At 47.2% G+C, this 17,216-nt stretch overlaps 1 protein-coding gene and 1 long non-coding RNA gene across 2 annotated transcripts in view; one reads left to right on the top strand and one right to left on the bottom strand.

The window, feature by feature from the left end:
- LOC108395953 (uncharacterized) overlaps positions 1-8,033 on the top strand; it is a 67,268-nt gene extending 59,235 nt beyond the window's left edge. Inside the window, exons 3-4 of the long non-coding RNA XR_001852800.3 lie at positions 3,144-3,260; positions 7,377-8,033. This is a non-coding gene — a long non-coding RNA (uncharacterized lncRNA). The remainder of the gene's footprint in view (positions 1-3,143; positions 3,261-7,376) is intronic.
- Positions 1-17,216, bottom strand: part of ITPR1 (inositol 1,4,5-trisphosphate receptor type 1) — a 296,128-nt gene that overhangs the window by 20,556 nt on the left and 258,356 nt on the right. The window contains exons 55-60 of the mRNA XM_073230964.1: positions 15,709-15,873; positions 10,725-10,920; positions 9,318-9,410; positions 8,027-8,166; positions 7,319-7,484; positions 4,350-4,510 (exon numbers count right to left, since the gene is read on the bottom strand). Coding sequence (XP_073087065.1) covers positions 4,350-4,510; positions 7,319-7,484; positions 8,027-8,166; positions 9,318-9,410; positions 10,725-10,920; positions 15,709-15,873 — 921 coding nt within the window. The remainder of the gene's footprint in view (positions 1-4,349; positions 4,511-7,318; positions 7,485-8,026; positions 8,167-9,317; positions 9,411-10,724; positions 10,921-15,708; positions 15,874-17,216) is intronic.

Genomic DNA, 17,216 nt, shown 5'->3' with positions numbered 1-17,216 from the left:
TCACCAACGCTCTACATGGTAGCACTGGAATTCAAGTTCCTCTAGGGAGAGGAAACTGAGGGTTTTTCCTCCTGTCTTGAACTGCCAGGGCTAACTGAGGTCACCGTAGTCCCATTTCTCCGAAAGCTCAGCCCTGTCTGGGGCCCATCAACGGATCTGAGACTGTGTCGCCATACACAGTGGCGCTGGGTGGTCTGTACCTTACAGAGCTACAGGCGGGCTGCGCATCCCAAGGTAATGCCAGTTCCTACACTACCTGCCATCACGTGAGGGGAGTCCAGGGACAGATCTACCTGCAAACCACATATAAGCACGACAGCGTCTAATATACAGACTCTAGGGGTCACTCTGCAGGTCACCGGAGCCCCGGGCCCTGCGCAGTGAACAGGTGTAGGGGACACCACTAAACATAAGGAGAGAAGTTGAGTGTCTGCAGCCGATTCAGTGGAGAAAGAAACAGAACGTCATCCTTGCCCTGCCTCGACACAACAGTTTCAATTCAAGGGAGAGGAAGACATAGGGGTTTTCCATGGGAATTAGTTCTTGGAGTCAAGATGCCCATTCTGACTTTTCTTAGCAACAGCGTGCCGACAGCCGAGGCGTCGTACCCAGTCCTGGAGCTGCGTTGGCTGTCCGTGCTGTGGCCCTGCTGCTGCCGGCCAGCTGCACTGTGCCGGCTCACCTGGCACGCCCCTACCCCCTAGATGCCTACCACCCCTGGGTCCCTCAGTTACCTTATTTCCACCACCCAATGGATACATGAAGTGGTATTAACCCCGATTCACAGTAGCTCCGATCACGGAAGTCCCAGGACTTGCCCAGGATTACATGGCTAAAAAGGAGCCAAAACTCAAAGTTCGAATTGTCTGCCTCTAAGTCCAGTTCTTAGGAAGTGATGGCTTCATGGTACGCATGAGCCTGGCCCTGTTTTTGCCAGGAATATTCCCATCTTAGAAAGGGGACTGACCAGAGGAGAGAGGAGAGAATGTACAATCTTCTATTATGGTTAGATGACAATTAATTTGCTGGTGAACATCAGGTTGCTCAGTTCTCAGTTGTGACACAGAGTGTCCACTGGTTCCTTCTTTCGCCCCCCTCCGAGACGGCAGGCCTGCTATTCCCACGTACAGAGCCTGGACTGCAGGCCAGTCCCAGAGGGCGCGGCAGCCTCCCTCCTCAGCCCTTTGCTCCGTGGCTGGTCAGGTGGCATGCTCTCAAAGCCCACTGGGCTTTCTAAGAACCCTTCTCAATACAGAGCCCTGGGCGGATTTTACCAACCAGTTGGTGGTTTTTTGAAATGAAAACCTATTTGCCATCCCTGACTCTGCTGTCTGCAAGGCACTTTCAGGTTGCCTGTGAAGCCTCTCCACCTTCCACTGACCACTTGGGGCCTTCTCTGCTTGGTTCAGTTGGGATGGCAGCTGTTAGCTCACAGGTCCTGAGGAGTCTCTGGGGACCTTAATCCATTAAGATTAAACACCCCCCAGCCCTAGGCCACTCAGTAAGAGGTGGTTTTCCTGGGAACTCCGGTCCCAAGAGAGCCCTGTCTTGGTCACTCCTTTTGGAACACAAGGTAGGCAGCAGGGTAGATGAGCCCCCAGCCGACTTTCCCGTCCAGCCCTGACACTGCTCGGCTGCTGGCTCCTCCCTCTGCAATGCTGGCGCACCTGCAGCTTCTAGAGTCGGTGCCTCAACGAGGTCACCTAGCTTGTCCTCCCAGAAGGATGCCTGTCTCCTTGGGGACGACTGACTGCGGCTGCCTCCAAGGGGAATGACTCATGGGGCCACGCTATGGGCACGGAACCTGCTCTACTGTGGCGCTCACTTCGCAGGGGGTCCCAGCCGTCCACTGAAGGATTCAGCTGAACACCCCAGCCTTCCGAACCCGCGTGGTCAGTGCTGTCCCGGGAGCCCCCGGCAGGGCTTCACGTGGCTCCGACCAGACACCTATGAAAAGAGTTGGCCAAAAGGCACTGCCTTTCAGCCGTGGGGTCCAACACTTCCCTGAGCCCTCGAAACATCTGGTTCCTCAGCAGTTTTTGACATTTAGAGTTGAAATTCTTTGATGCTACAGATTTTAGGATTTGTGACAAGAAGTTCTCATGCAATCAAAAAAGGTGGGGATGGGGAAACCATCCCTACACAGCAGGCTCTTAGCCGGCTGGCGGGCCAGCCCGGGGGTGACTCCTGGCTCTTAATGCGCATCAGGCGACTGCTCACGAGGCTCCTCTAAGTCTTCGTGATCGAAATGGAAACCTGAAAGCGTGCCAGCTTTCTGTGATCATAAAGTAATGTGGATTAACAGAAAGCTTCAAAACTGGCTGGGGAAAGATTGAAGAGAGGGCACATTCAACCACTTCCAGGAGAAGAAAACACTGTGAGTGGAGAAAAGAAACAGTGTGACGTGCTGAAAACTACAGGCCATCTCTTCAGTGCATGAAGGATTTAATGCAAGTGAAAGCCTTTATGCAGATAGCTTTGTGTCGGCATGAATGCTGATAGAATACGGTTTAATCTAGCTGTATCAACAACGGGAGGAAAGCAAGGGACCTGAGGACTTTTAAGTTAATGTGTCCTCACTCTGGAAACCTGATCAGTGAAAATCCGCACAGGCAACCGTCAGAATGCCTAATCTCCTTAATAACACCCTGCTCTCCCACCTGGCCCGAGCTGCCAGCACTGCGGGGCAGTCCCCATGTGGAGGTTATGCCATGTGATCCCTAGTCTTTAACCGGGGCTTGCATCCTGGGTCACTCCTTCTGCGCTCCTCCTGCGCAAATTACTTAGCCCACAGCCTGGCTTTCATCTGGCAAACGGGCTGCGTGCTGCCCTCCTTTTGGATCTGGTCTTTTTCTCCTCCTCTGCTAATGTACGGCCCTTGTCTCTCTACCTTCTCCCTTTCAAAACCCTTTAAAGGCCATCTCTGCTGTGAAACCTCATCCATTTCTCCTCACCCCCAAAGTTCTCTCTTACTGGTTCCCCACTCTGGGTAATTTAAATTATCAAACACAGTAACACATGTGGCAGGGATTTATAAACCATAAGGGCCAACTACACAGAGATTAGGAGTACTTCTCGGCGCTCACATAACCAGTCTGGGTGATAATTTCTTAAATCTATATCTGTTTTGTCTCTTCTCTTAGACAATCAACACTCAAAGCATGACTTACAAGCCAGCAGCTTCAGTGTCCCTGGGAGCCTGCTGGACATGCACCATCTCCTGTCCCTGAACTCTAACCAGGTCTCCTGAGGAGCCAGAGGTACGTTAAAGGTTGAGAAGCACGGAATTAGACTTTAGGGTTGGGAAGGGAGAATGGCACAATACCCCAGAAGCTGTAAGGCCTGGAGCTGGTGGTACGTGTGTGTGCAGGGACACTGCCACACGACTGCTGGCCTGTGCCCACTGGGTGTGAATGATGATGCTTGTAGGAGCAGACTTCACCTGGGGTTTCTTTACATACAAAGCTTTAAAATCACATCTGCATAAACACACACAGAAGGGTTCATGTAGGGTAACTCATTATTGGGCAGGGTGCTCACATCCTTGGCCAGTGGGAGGGGAGTCAGTAAATTATGTGGTCTTTCTTAATAGCTACTGGTCCTTCTCCTTCAAGGTGAGCTCGTGCAAATCACAAAGACACCCCAGGCTTCACAGCTCACGCCTCCTCTGTTTACCCTATGCCCCTGAACATTTTAATGAAGTTCAAAAACCACAGGTATGAAAGGACAGCTGGCCTGGGATGCCCACAGCATACGTTTGGTCCTGACTGAGAACGGTGCTCTGAAAACCCACAGCAGCTTCCCATCTTCCCAGGACGCAGCGGTCACGCACCCCATCAGCAAGAAGATTAATTTGCGACTCACATTCCTTCATCATATGATCCCTTCCTGGTGATTAGAAAAAGCGTCTCTCAGAAAGGCCAGGCTGAGGCCCAAGAGACCAACCAGCCACGCACGCTGAACTGCACTGAGCGCTCATTTTTAAAGGATACCAGGTTGTAACTTCAGGAGAAAAGAAAAAGCATCCATTACCAGGAAGAGGCCGAGTACACAGAAATGGGTGTTCAGGCTCAGGAGTTGGATCTAGGTTCAAACCCCAGTCCCAGTGCACTAGTCTCAGTGACCCCAGTGCTTCCTCCTTTAAAATGAGATGATACCACCTGTCTGGTCCTTCTGAAGATCACTTCAGAGGACACACAGAGCCCCACAGGTGAGGGCTCAGTAAACATCCGATGGTCTTCCTCTGCTACGTGGCTTCCCCACTGGCGCCAGCACTGTGCTTTGAGCCAAGGAGCCAGGCCAGCAGGCCCCAGTGTGACCTTCCCCCAGGACCGCTGCCACCCGCTCACCTTGATCATTTCTGCTACATAGCTCTCGGGCCCAGTGTACTCCGTGGAGTCCTTCACTTTCACCAGGACGATGAAGCACAGATAGTGCCACATGTTATGCTCCTCCTTGATGTGCTCTTCAAAGGTGACAGTCTTGTTGTCAAACTTGTCTCTTTCCAAGCCTGGAGAGAGAGAGAGTGCCCAGTCCCCAGTGAGCGGCCACAGCGCAGACCAGTCCCCAACAGAGCTGCCCACACCGAGGAGGCTGTGCTTTCCCTGCTATCTTTATGAAGCCCTGGATCCTGCTGGCTTCTAAACGCACTGACTTTCACACTGCAGTAGGAGAACACAGGCTTCGTTTGTGAGTCAGGTGGACTTGGATTTGAATCCTACCTCTGCCACTTACCAGTGCCTTAGCTGCTTAGTCAGAATAGGAAGGCTGGCATCTAGATTCCAGGCATGTTCGGGGTTAAATTGGCACAGGATGCATGCACGCATGGCAGGCAACCATGGAGTGTGGGGCCTGCCTCTAGGACCCTACCTGCTCACCCAGATCATTTCTCCAGAGTCACCTGGAGGTCCCTTCTCCCAGACAAATGCCAAAATGTGTAATGTGGAAAGGCTTTGAGGGGACAGAAAAAGGACAGGAAAACTTAAACACATTTTGAACTCTAGCTGGTAAGTTATATTGGGCAGAGGTCTGGGTGAGCAGTTCTGAAATGAGTTTGTTTATATTCTTGAGCAAAAAAGTAAGTGTTTGGCAAATAATCAGAGCCAGAATTCTCACTGTCAAAGGGAGCACAAATACAGAGAAGGAGAACGACTGGAATACTTGTATAATGTTGAATGTGGGTATGCATTCATCCTCCTTCATATAACAGGTACAAAAGTATGTGGCTATATAAGTGTATACACACACACACACGTACCCTCTAGATCTGCACCCAAACAGGCCCTAGGAGCAGTGGCACACCAACAGTACTGAGCACACCTTGTCCCCAGATCTTGGCTTCTAAATGCTGTTCTCCAATAAAAAGAATGAGCTTTTTCTGAAAAATGGCTTATACCAGGGCTGGGTCAGGGAAGGTACAAGGTAAGCTGGAGCCTAGAATATCTCATGGTACTAAAAATGTGAGGAAGTACATAAAAAGTGGTAGTGGCATGACAAAACACAAAGCCAGCTTGAAGGGCCTCTCAATAGACAAATCTGGGGGCAATTTGGGCATCAGAATGAATAATGACAGTAAAGGAATATAATCCACCCAACTGACTAGAAATACATGAACCGGGCTGACACAAATGCACCCATGCAAATATACCTACAAACATGAGGAAAAGAGGAAGTCTCTTCTTAAAATAAGAAGCCAGTTAACAAATGTAAAAACAGTAGTAAAATACGAAAATCATCATTTGGCAACCATCACAACAGACTCAGGCAGGAATCATCCATGGGTAACATTGAGGTTATGTAGTTTTTATAACCAGCAGGTTAACATTTAAGGAACAGGATATTTACAGTCTTAAAGTATCTCCCCATAAAATGGTTCATAATTAGAGAGAAAAAAACTTCACTGAACAAACCTGGCAATTACCAGCTTCACCAGGTTGACCAGCGTTAGCACCGCCAGTTGTAAGATGAACGGGCAGCATGTGCCCTCTGACACGATGCACTGAGGAGAATATAACATTTCTTTGATGTTCCTATAAAAACTTCATGACCTCAGTGTTATCATGAGAAACCCAAACCAAGGGACATTCTACAAGATGACTGACCTATACTCTTTAAAAATGTGGTGGAAGTTAAGCAGGCACAGTGACATACAACATATGCCCTGTGACTTTCATCTGCTATAAAGGACATGACTGAGATACAAGGTGAGATCTGAATAGGGCCTATAGATGACATAGTGCTATTGTGTCCTTAACTTCCCAAGTTTGATAATTATACTGCATATATATATATATATATAAGAGATGGTTCTTGTTTTCAGAAAATAAATATTGAAATATTTAGGAATGAGGGCACATTGTGTCAGCCACTCTCAAACTGTTCAGAAAAATAGTATGTATGTATGAATAAAGCAAAGGAAGTAAATTAATATTTGGGAAAATCGAGAGAAGAATATATAGAAATTCTCGGTACTAGTCTTACGACCCTTCTGAAAGTCTGGAATTATGTCAAAACAAAAAGCTTTAAATGGCTTGAAGGGGGCAAAAAGCAAAGAATTTAAATCTTAAATGGAAAGCGCTCGATTTTTTATTTTATATACCAGTAGGAAATCTATGTATTTAGTAACTATATTATGAATAATCCTTAGAAGATTTCTTAACTGCCAGATTCCTACATGATTAGTTTACCTTTACATGTATTTCCCTGTAGTTTTCTGAAAATTACTTCTTTGGTACCCTGCACCTCTGTTATGTAGCAATTTACTACTTATCATCCAGCCCCTACAACGTGCAGGGAGTACTCCATAATTTAGCTCTCCCAAGTGCCACAGTAATGTGCTGAAGTACAGATTGTACCCATTTTACAGATAAGTCAAGCAATAAAGGTTCAGGGAAGTTAACTGATGATATCCAGATTAACCAGAACCCAGGGCCGACTCCTGAGCCCAGGCCCTGAACGCTTTCACCATATTCTCCAAGAGGACTTATTTTCACGTAAAGCCTGATACCATATGCAGTAAAGCCAACTCCAGGCAGGAGCTGAATGAAAAGTCTAATTATTTAGAACAGGACCAAGGGATGCTCGGGCAGCCCGCTGCGGTAAAGGCCCCACGGTGCATTCATTTCAAATAACGTGCAGTCACATTTCTGCCACCCCAAACTTCACTTGTTAGGGTGAACTGGCAAGCGCGACACCACATCCCCAGGCATGGGGGAGCCCTCCTGGCTGGCGGAGGCATAGAAGGGACCCCCTGGGGGCAGACGCAGCACACCCCGCGCTCCCAGGGCCCGGCCTCATCCGCGGCCGGTGCCACACTCACCGCAGATGAAGCACGTGGTCTTTAAGATCTCCTCTTTCTTCTGCTTCTCACTCCGCAGGTCCGCGAAGGTGTCAATGATGACCCCGAAAATGAGGTTGAGGACGATGATGATGACCATGAAGAAGAACAGGAGGTCATAGATGACTCTGGCGGCGAACAGGGGCTCCTGGGTGAGAGGCGCAGCCGCCGTGAGTCCCGCGCGCTCGGGGCAAGGCGGCTGCGGCTCCAGCCAGGCAGGCGCACGGCCGGCACGCGGACTCCGCAGCGCCCTCCCACGCCCGGCAGTTGCTCTGGCGGCACCTAAACTGGGCATCTGGCTCGGGAAGGCACAACTGCAGCTCCTTTCACACCTTCTGTCCCAAATTTTCAGCTCTCCCAAGTGCTGGGTGGCCCGTGCAGGAGACTAGCTTCCTGGGCTCTAAGGAGTTTGGGGGCCCTGGTCAGGTGGGCCAGACCCAGCCCTGAGGGCAACAGCCACCCAGGGGCAGTGAGTGGAGACGCGAGGCTGCCTCTTCCCACACAGCTGGTTTCCTTGTACCACTTCAACGTGACAACTGTGCGGGAAGAAGCCTTCACTAGCTCGCTCTGCACGTCTACGCACCACCGCCGTGCCTGAGTGTCTTCAGTTTACACTCAAGCCCACGGCGTTGTGCTCTCACCGCCCACCCCCACCCCCTGGGCTCTTCCTTCCCCCCGGGACTCGGCTACCTCTTTGGACGGCTTCCTGAGCACATCTCCGACGCCGCCCCCGCTTCTCAGCCCGTGACTCAGCACCGTGACGATGCACATCAGCAGTGTCTCACACGTGTGCTCCTTATCTTGCTGCGTCTCTTCTGCACGAACCAGGCCTGCCAAGGAGGCACAGGGATAGCAGATTTCAAACGTGGGAGAGAAGAGATACCTAGATTCCGGGATTATGTTTTCTGAATGTCATCTTACCAGGGGGACAGACAGGAACAAGAAAGAATCAAATTAAGGAATCAAGCGTCACATATTTTCAAAAAGCTTAAATTGTCTGGGGCAATTCGGTTTTCACCACTAACCCCTGCTAATTTCTCCAGCCACGTCAGAATCCCTTTCCCTCTAATACGTCTAAAATGCTCCCTATCCTTCTCAGATTTTAAAGTCCAGTCCTACCTCTGAATAGACACCCGGACTCAGGAAAGTTGCTTAATACTCTGAGTTAGGAGCATCTCTTGTCTCAGCTGAGGAGAATGCCACAGGACCTGGGCTCCTCACCGGGGAGACTGTGAGGGCTAAATCTAGCCATGTTTTACAGCAGGTCCTTTAGATAAACTGCTTTATATCGGAGGCTGCCCATTCTCACTGGTCTTTGGAGACCATGCCTTGCTGCCAACCTTAAGACACACGTCTTTTCTCCAGCTGCAGTATTCTTATCTTATCACTCCCCTTTTAACAACTTCCAATCACCCTTTGGATGAAGTTTAATCTCCTTGGCCTGACATGTAAGACCCTTCATGATCTGGCCCTTTGTTGACCTCTCAGCCTTCATTTCTTGCTACTCTTGTTCTTCATGATCAGTATCTCCCTAAACATGCTGTATTCTACCTCCAAGCCTTTAGACACAATATTCCCTCCAACTGGAATACCTACCCCACCCTCCTCCACCCAAGATTCTACTGTTTTAGTTTAGCTATCACCTCCTCCATGATACTTTTACTCCAACAGTAGGGTGGATGCCTATCCTCTGTATTCCATCCTTATTTGCAGCATTAAGCAAACTCTAGTCCTTGCCTATTTGCCTGTATGCCTCCTGCATATTATTGTACCTTAGAGAATAACACAGTCCCTGGCAAATAGTGGGCACTCAGTACATACTGCCTGAATCAGTCAAGCAGTATTTTCTTTGCACGGAGCCTTCTTTTCCCTTCATCTCCTCCCCCTCTTCCAGCCTTTATCTGCTTCCAATGTCATGTGCATCATCTAAGCTTCTGGAGGAGCTTGGCACTAACGTGGGGCTTAACATCCAAGGTCTTACCTTCTCTGGGGGCAGGAGAGGAGCAGTTCTCTCCACTCTCCAACCGACACACGTCAGAGTACAGAAACTCGCTTGCCAAACTCTCGCTGGCTTCTGGGAAAGACAAGGAGGATTTATGAGGAACAATCTGGCAGCATACAGTTAAAATGTTTGAAGTCCCCAATTCACGGCTGATTAAACAATTCTTTACATAAATAACATCCTAGAATCCTGCATATAAATTCAAAGCAGAGATGCAATTTACACTTTCATTTGGTGATCTGGATGGGAAAAAAGCCAGAAATGTCAATTCCTGTAGGCTTACTAGAAATATCGCACTTAAATAGCACCTCTCCAACTTTAAAGACAAACAGCTGAAACTTGCTGACAAATACTACTGAGTGTACAGACTGCAGCAAGATGCATACCAGTTCTGCATGAGAAGTATCAGAAATTAACAGAAATCCGAGGTCCAAACCAGGTTAGTTCAAAACCCTGAGATGGCTGGCAGTAAATGCTATTTAGTGTCAATGTGGAAGCTGAAGTTACATGCTTTTTATAGCATTTGGGAGGGAGAAAAGGCTGCCTGCCTTAGTCAGTCACAACAATTCTAGTTTATCTCTTGCACGCAGGGTCACCTGATGAAAAAACAGTAATCTGTCACTTAGTAGTAGTGTTCCCTATTCTGAAGGATCAGTCAAGTACATTATCACTTTAATTCATTCTCAATATTGGAAATCTCTTCTGTTCCTGCGATACATAAAAATCACATTAAGTTCATTGCAGAACCTGCAGATAGTGAAAAAGACCCCAGAGTGGGTACTGATAGCAGTTTGGGGGTACATGTTTCCATATTTTAAAATACATAAATGAGGTTTATGATTAAAAAAACCCCACATATACATGGATCCCATTGTAGTTGTTCTTCTGCAAATTACTACCATATCTTGTGGGGTTTTCCATGAAGGTTTTATAAAGATGGACCATATCTGCAGGGTGGACCATTACCTTATGGAATACTCTTGTACGTTTAGGTTGCTTCCAGTTTTACACTGCAATGAATATCCTTCCATATACACCTGTTTCTACATGCATACCAGATTTTTCTTTTAAGGATAAATTCCTAGAAGTAGATTTACCAAGCCAAGCAATACAGTATATATGGTCACATTATTTTATGAAAAAGGTGTGCTAGTTTAAGATACGACTTTGGTAAATTAACTAAAATGTAGGATCTGGACACTGTCACTTAGCATTTGATATGCTATACCAGCCTCTGAATAAAGTAAACATTTAGCTCTGCATTCAAAATTCATACTCTGGGTATTAGGAGATACCTACACTGCTCAAGTCATTGTTTTCTTTAGTTCAGTTGTGATCAGGAAATACTCATTTAATATTAAACAAGATCAGAAGGTCCAAACCCACCTGGGAGAGCTGTTTCATTGGGCAACCTATCTACTTCCAAGATAAAGTCATCCTTGAAGAAGAGATAGCCCACTATTGAGAACAGGTAAACCAGGATCAAAGCCAGAACTGCTGTCAAGATGATGGACCGTCCATTGCGAGTGACACTTTTAATGACATTAAGCAGAGTCTCTTCTCTGTACACTAAATCAAAAAGCTTTAAAAACAAAGAAGACAAAAAGCCTCTACATTAGATGTACATCAATGTCCCATAATGAAAACTTCATGTATAGAGAATTCACCCCTCTGAAACCTCGAAAGCCCTATATTGTCTTAACATTTAAGTGAGTAGGGTTGAGAACCGAGATGGTAAAAATAAACAGAAAAGGCAGGGAACAACAGCAATTTGGGTAGCCTATATAAGTTTAGAGGACTTGGAAATAGAGAAGATACAGAGATGTGCCAGGGAGTTGCAGAAAGCAAGGGAGAGGAAAGCGCTGAGGGTCCTGGCAGGCATTTATTTAGGGAGTGTTTATGGAGTTCCAGTAAGGGCTAGCTACTCTGGATATAGGGCTGGACAAGTCCTGGCCTTGTGCTCGTGGAGCTTAAAGCCTCATGCAGAAGGTGGACGTACAACAGCCGGCACAGGCCACGAGGACCCAGGAGTTAGGGGTTCATCTTAGCTCCACCACTCTGCTTGCTGCCATCAGGACTTTCCTGGTGGCCTAGGTACTTTCCCCTTCCTCTCTGAGCCTCAGTTTCCTCCTCTGTAGCCTGGAGGATGGAGAGTTATTATGAAGAATAACAGATGATGTGTATATAATACTTAGCATATGGCCATATATGTGTACTGAGTAAGCAAAAATACGTGGTAATTATCATTAATTTCCTGATGAAGAGTCTGGGCCAAGCTCACACAGGTTGTATATGGCAGGGACACTGGGGACAGTGGCACACCAGGAAGCCTGAACTCCTGCTTTCCCCTCAGTGAGGACAGAGACCCCCCCACCAGTCTCCCATGTGTTCATAAGCTAGGCTTGCCCTCTGCAAAGAGATGGTGCTCTTGGCAAGAAGCTGACTTCATGAGAAATGGAGGATCCCTCTAGGAACTCACAGGTTTGGGGGACTGATGGCTGGCTTTCTAAGAACTACACTCAGATGTCTGGACCAGAGGAACGGCAGAGAGCAACAGGAAGGGAGATCCAGCGGGTGATTCTGGCACAGGGGCTGGATCTCATCTGACCTCTGTGCTGACATCATGTCCTCTCCTGAGGGTCCCACCTCTACCATGGTCCAGGAAATGCCCGTGCACAGGGCAGTGCGCTGGGGGACAAGGGTTTGAATCCTGACTCTGCTTCTAATTTGTTGCAAGATGCAGATGGAGCCATGTAATCTCTCTGGACCTCAGTTTCCTCATCTGTAAAATCAGTGGACTCAACTAGCTGATCTCCATGTACCTTCCAATTTAGAATTTTATTTTTCTGGTCAGTTAACTTTTATCCCTCCAGAACACCAATCTGTGCCCTGAGAGCAGTGTGAAGGGCACCGGGTGAAAGGGGGATACTTAAATGGAAGCACAGTAGAGGCAGGTAGTCAGTATAAGAGGAAAAAAGACTAATGTTGCTGTTAATGTTGGTCAGATATTTCCCAGCAGCCTCCTGTGGGGCATCAAGCCAGGGCGGTTTGGATGACAAAGAAATGACGCTTGTTTTCTGTGGGTGAGAAGCATGGAGATTATACAGCCCTCAAGTCATTGAATGACAGGTGCTTTTTTTTCCTCTCCATTTCACTCATCTGTAATTTTTGGTTTGTAAAGCAATGGATGCTCATTGCCTCATAAAGGAAAAGTTTGTTCTAATTAGAAAACTGCACATGTTCCATGGAGAAAACTTTGCAAACACAAAAAAGCACAGAGAAACACAAAACCCACAAAAAACCCACCATCTAAAACCCTCTACTCAATAAGTTATCTCCTCCTGGCCTTTCTACATTTCAAAAAATGTAATATATACACACATACTTTTACAAAAATAGCATACTATTATTGTACTGGCATATTGTCAGCCTTTCTCACCAAGCAATCATGAATATTTTCATGTCAAAAGTGATCACCTGGTATTTCACTGAAAGGAAAAACCAGTTTACTTAACCAATACATTTCTTTTTGTTACATAGTCCAGCTGTTTTCAATCATATGCCATTAAAAATAATGCTGTGATGATCACTTCTGTAGCTGGCTTTATATGTACTTGTCCAGGTATTTCTTTTTGGCATAATTTCCAGAAAAGGAATTGTTGAGTCAAATGTTTTAGTAGAAACTCGTTGCCCATAGCCTTCCAGGAAGGCTGTACCAATTTAGATTCACCACTGTTAGACGCTAATGCCCATTTTGGCCACTGTCACTAGGACTGGGCATGAGCATGCTTGTGACCCTTTCCTAATGTGACAGGTATGACACGGGATCAGGCTGTTGTTTTAATCAGCATGTCTTTGCTTCGCATTAAGGATCAACATTTCTTCCATGTTTCCTGACCATCTGGATTTCTCTCTTTGGTACCCGTCTATGAACTTTGCACACTTCCATCTCGGGCTGTTAATATTTTTCTAAGGACACAAGTTGAAGGCAGGCTCAAGACCACCAGGGTCAGCCGGTCTTGAGGGCCCCTTCAATTACACAGTGGTTTCACACTGTCCCTCTTTCTGGCCTGCTGGCGAGGAGCTGTCACAGCCCACTGAGATGTGGGTCTTCCCTGCTGGAGGCCTCTCTCCAATTTCCCTCTGTCACAGGCTTTACTTATTTGTGCAATAATTTGAATGGTTCTGTATTTTGTCCGTGGTTCTCAACAGACACGTTAAATACTGCCTGGGAACCAAAAGGAGGCCACAGACAAGTCAAGGCCCAGGCGGCTTAGACAAGCCCTCAGCAGCACACAGGAGAGGCACCCAGCCATCCAGTTTGATCCTATATACGATTTTCTAAAGTGAATTGAGCTCAGGTGACATCACCGGAAGCTCCGAGTCCCTCTCACCTTTCTGGGATGGATCAGAGATGTGAAAGCTCAAGGGAAAACCGCAGCATGAAATACCGGTGTCGCCCAAGGAAGGACTTCATCACAAGCTCAAATGAAAGGCCATTGAGGGCCAAGCTTAGGAACCCAGACTCAGTGGTGACAAGAGCTGAGTTGCTACCCTGTCTCTGCCGCGGACTCATGGTGGGACTTTGGCAACCTACCTACCTCACCAAGCCTCGGTGTCACCATCTGGAATGTGGAGAAACCTGCCTCCAAGGTGTGAGAGAGCATGACGACAACACACGGACAGGCAATCAAAGGCAATCACTATAATTTTCTAGACTGTGAGGCCCGTGAGGGCAGGGGCAACACTGGCGTATCTTACTGGGACGTCCCAAACATCTAGCACCAGCTGGCATTGTGGAAGAAGAGCGCTTGAATGAAGAGGAAAGGAAATGAAGCCAATGGATTTCAACTGCAGGAAAAGTCAAACTCTCCCAGGGAGAAACAGCACTGTCTGGAGGGGATCTCCTGTCTCCCATGGAGACCCCACATCAGGGGTGGCCTCCGGCTGGACTCCGCTTCCCTACCCAGGAAGACCAGGAATTTGTTGGATGGGCACACCGGGGTCTCCCTGACTCACAAACCGGAGCCCCACCCAGTGACATTACTGCATGAGACAAAAAGGCTCAGAAATATACACAGGGCTCTAAAGATGTCTGATACAGAGTGACCAAAACAGGCCACATAATGGCAATCACAAGTATATTCAGAGACCTCTTTACCTAAAACCTCAAAGTATCGCCAGACCTGTTTTCAAATGAGGGAAAAGAATCCATTTCCTGCAGCCTGCCAACATCCACCACTAATGGAATGAGCTAATCCTGATGGCCCAGGATGGGACAGGGAACGTTCTGGATGGGACAGGGAATATGCAATGACGGAAATCCTAAGAGCGAGCAGCCGTTCAGCATTTACGCGTGGCAGTGCTGCTATTCTAAGACCCTGACGTTACCCAGTTGGAGATGAACCCTCTAAGGGGCTGTGAGGGAGACACAGGGTTCAACTCACTTTATAGCCGAGGAAACTGAGGCACAGAGCAGTTAAGTAACCAGTCCAGAGACCACATGGAGAGCACCTCTAGGAAGAGCTTTCCTTGCTCTGCCTTTTCTAAGACTCTTAAATCAACAACACTTAGGCTTTGACCATTTTTTATCCTCACAAACATTTTAATGCTTCCAGTCCCAGTATGGATGGTTTTGCCTGCAGATAGGTCAATTTTAATCCTTTTCTCATCTGATGTAGGTATAAGGAAATAGTTTCTTATCTACAACCCTGCAGTTCTACATTCCCTCTAATGACAAGAGAATAAGATATTCAGGAGAATAAGCAGATAATTTAAAAAGCTGCTCAGGAGGAAGGTAATAGAAACAACTCATTTTATAGACTAGGAAGACATTAACCACCTCATTTTTATAGGCTATCAGATATTCACTACTTGGCACAGACTGGAACAAAATAACTTCTCCTAAAAAGGTCTCTTGGACCAAAAAAATCTATCGCACTCATTGTCACGGATCTTAGGACTTGGAAAATAGCTCCTGGTCTTGTCACTACATGTTTGCACTGGGAACGGATCCCATGAGAACTGTAATGAGATGACAGTCTCAAAAACAGGCTCCTTGGTAAATGCTGGCAGAGTCCAAGAAAGTTAAAACAAAACAAAACAGAACACCCCACCAAGGTGCATGTGGAGGAAACAACTCCTGATTCAGACTACAGGCATCACCTACTACTAGAGGGTAAAGTGTCCCATATGCATGCTGGGTGACTGTGCCCCTCTTGGGGGGTTGGGGAAGTTTATGACCTTGTGAGACCGGGAACACACCAATCACCATTACAAGGAGGGCTCCGTGATGACAAGAGAGGACAGAGGCGGCTCTCCTTAGTTTCACCATGCAAGAATCTGTCAACACCAGGAACTTGGAACTCACCAGCAGGCTGTAGAAGAATTCGTGGACAAAGAGCCCCATGGCACAGATCAGCAGATACAACAAATGATAGAGGAACTCAACATCAAGAACCATGGCCCGGTAGCCTCTGGTGAATGTTCCACAGTTGCCCACGAAGCTCATTAGAAAGATGATTTTATTGCAGACCTGTGAACAATGACAGGACTGTCAGATAAGCACAGACTGTGCCAAGCAGCAGACTTCGTGAGAGCAGAGGGCGATTCTCATTCAAATGCATTTCAGTAAAACAAACAAAAGCTTCCTTTTGCAACAAGGGCCCACCAAACCCACCTGAGAACCATTTGCAGATCTAAGTCATTTCATTACTTTGCTTTTCAGGCATATTATAAGTTACGTGGCAGTCAAATAACTTCATGCGCAGCAGTAATCAAGTGGCATTTGTATATGACAAAAACAAAATTAACACATACCGAAATAAGGATTTTCAAAATGAGGTATGAATCATTTCAAGCATTCTTACATGACTTACTCAAAAACAGAAGTCACCTTAATTGGTGAACCCTGTGATCAGTATGCTTAAAAGCAGTTTTTGAATTTCTGTTACACTCTAGGCATTGATAGGGTTGCAATTCAAAGAGAAACAGCCAGTTCTTGTCTTAAATTGCTCCTAATTTCACTGGGACAATGATACACTTCTTGGGGGAAAAAAAGTAAGGGACTTCCAGATATGAGTTTTGTTCCCCTGCCTCCCTTCTGGGAATAACTTCTCATTTCCCTCTGGAGAATCCATCCCCTTCCATGTGTCTGTCCTTGAGGTCTGGGTGGGGCTCCATCCTGGACAGTCAGAATATTGTATTCTCCTGGCAGTAACAAGTGGTTCAGGGGGAGAGACATGGCCAAATGGAGCCAGAGATACCTGCTGAGATCCTTCCCGGACCTCCTGTATGATATAGTCCTGCCTTGGACAGAAACCCCATGCCTAGGACTCTGCCTCTAGCAACACACTGGCAGAAACACCAGAACCAGGTAAAGGGTGGAGAAGCAGCTCTTTGGATGCATTTGGTAAAACCACCTTCTGCAACCCTAGCCAGGCTGGCATAGGTGCTGGGCAAATTCTGCCAGGCAATCTGGTGGGTTGGTGTAAGGGAGCTTCTTGGTCATCAGATATGCAGGGAAACCGACACCCACAGAGAGCATTCAGCTTTCTCAGACAGGCTCAATATCTAACCCACCAGTTGCTGTTTTTCTAATCTTCTACACTTCACTCATGTAGGCTCTTACATAGGGTGAGAACGCATCACAGACTCCGGGGGGGTTGTGTTGGTGGGTTTCAGGGAAAACAACAAACAGTCGTGCTCTGTGTGACATCCCAGGGCCTCAAACATGCCCAGTCCCTGCTGTTAGCGACACAGGACCTTGCTTCGCTGCATCCGCTCTCCCCTGTAACACCTGCCCTGTTTTTCTCTGTTGCTTCACCAGCACACATTCCCTACTGGTCAGGAAACTGTCTCGGCTTCTGGCTGACCCTG

This window comes from Manis javanica, chromosome 3, assembly GCF_040802235.1.
Source record: "Manis javanica isolate MJ-LG chromosome 3, MJ_LKY, whole genome shotgun sequence".
NCBI classification, from domain to species: Eukaryota; Metazoa; Chordata; class Mammalia; order Pholidota; family Manidae; genus Manis; species Manis javanica.
The sequence above is the reverse complement of the archived record's forward strand: the minus strand, read 5'-3'. Positions and strand labels throughout refer to the sequence as shown.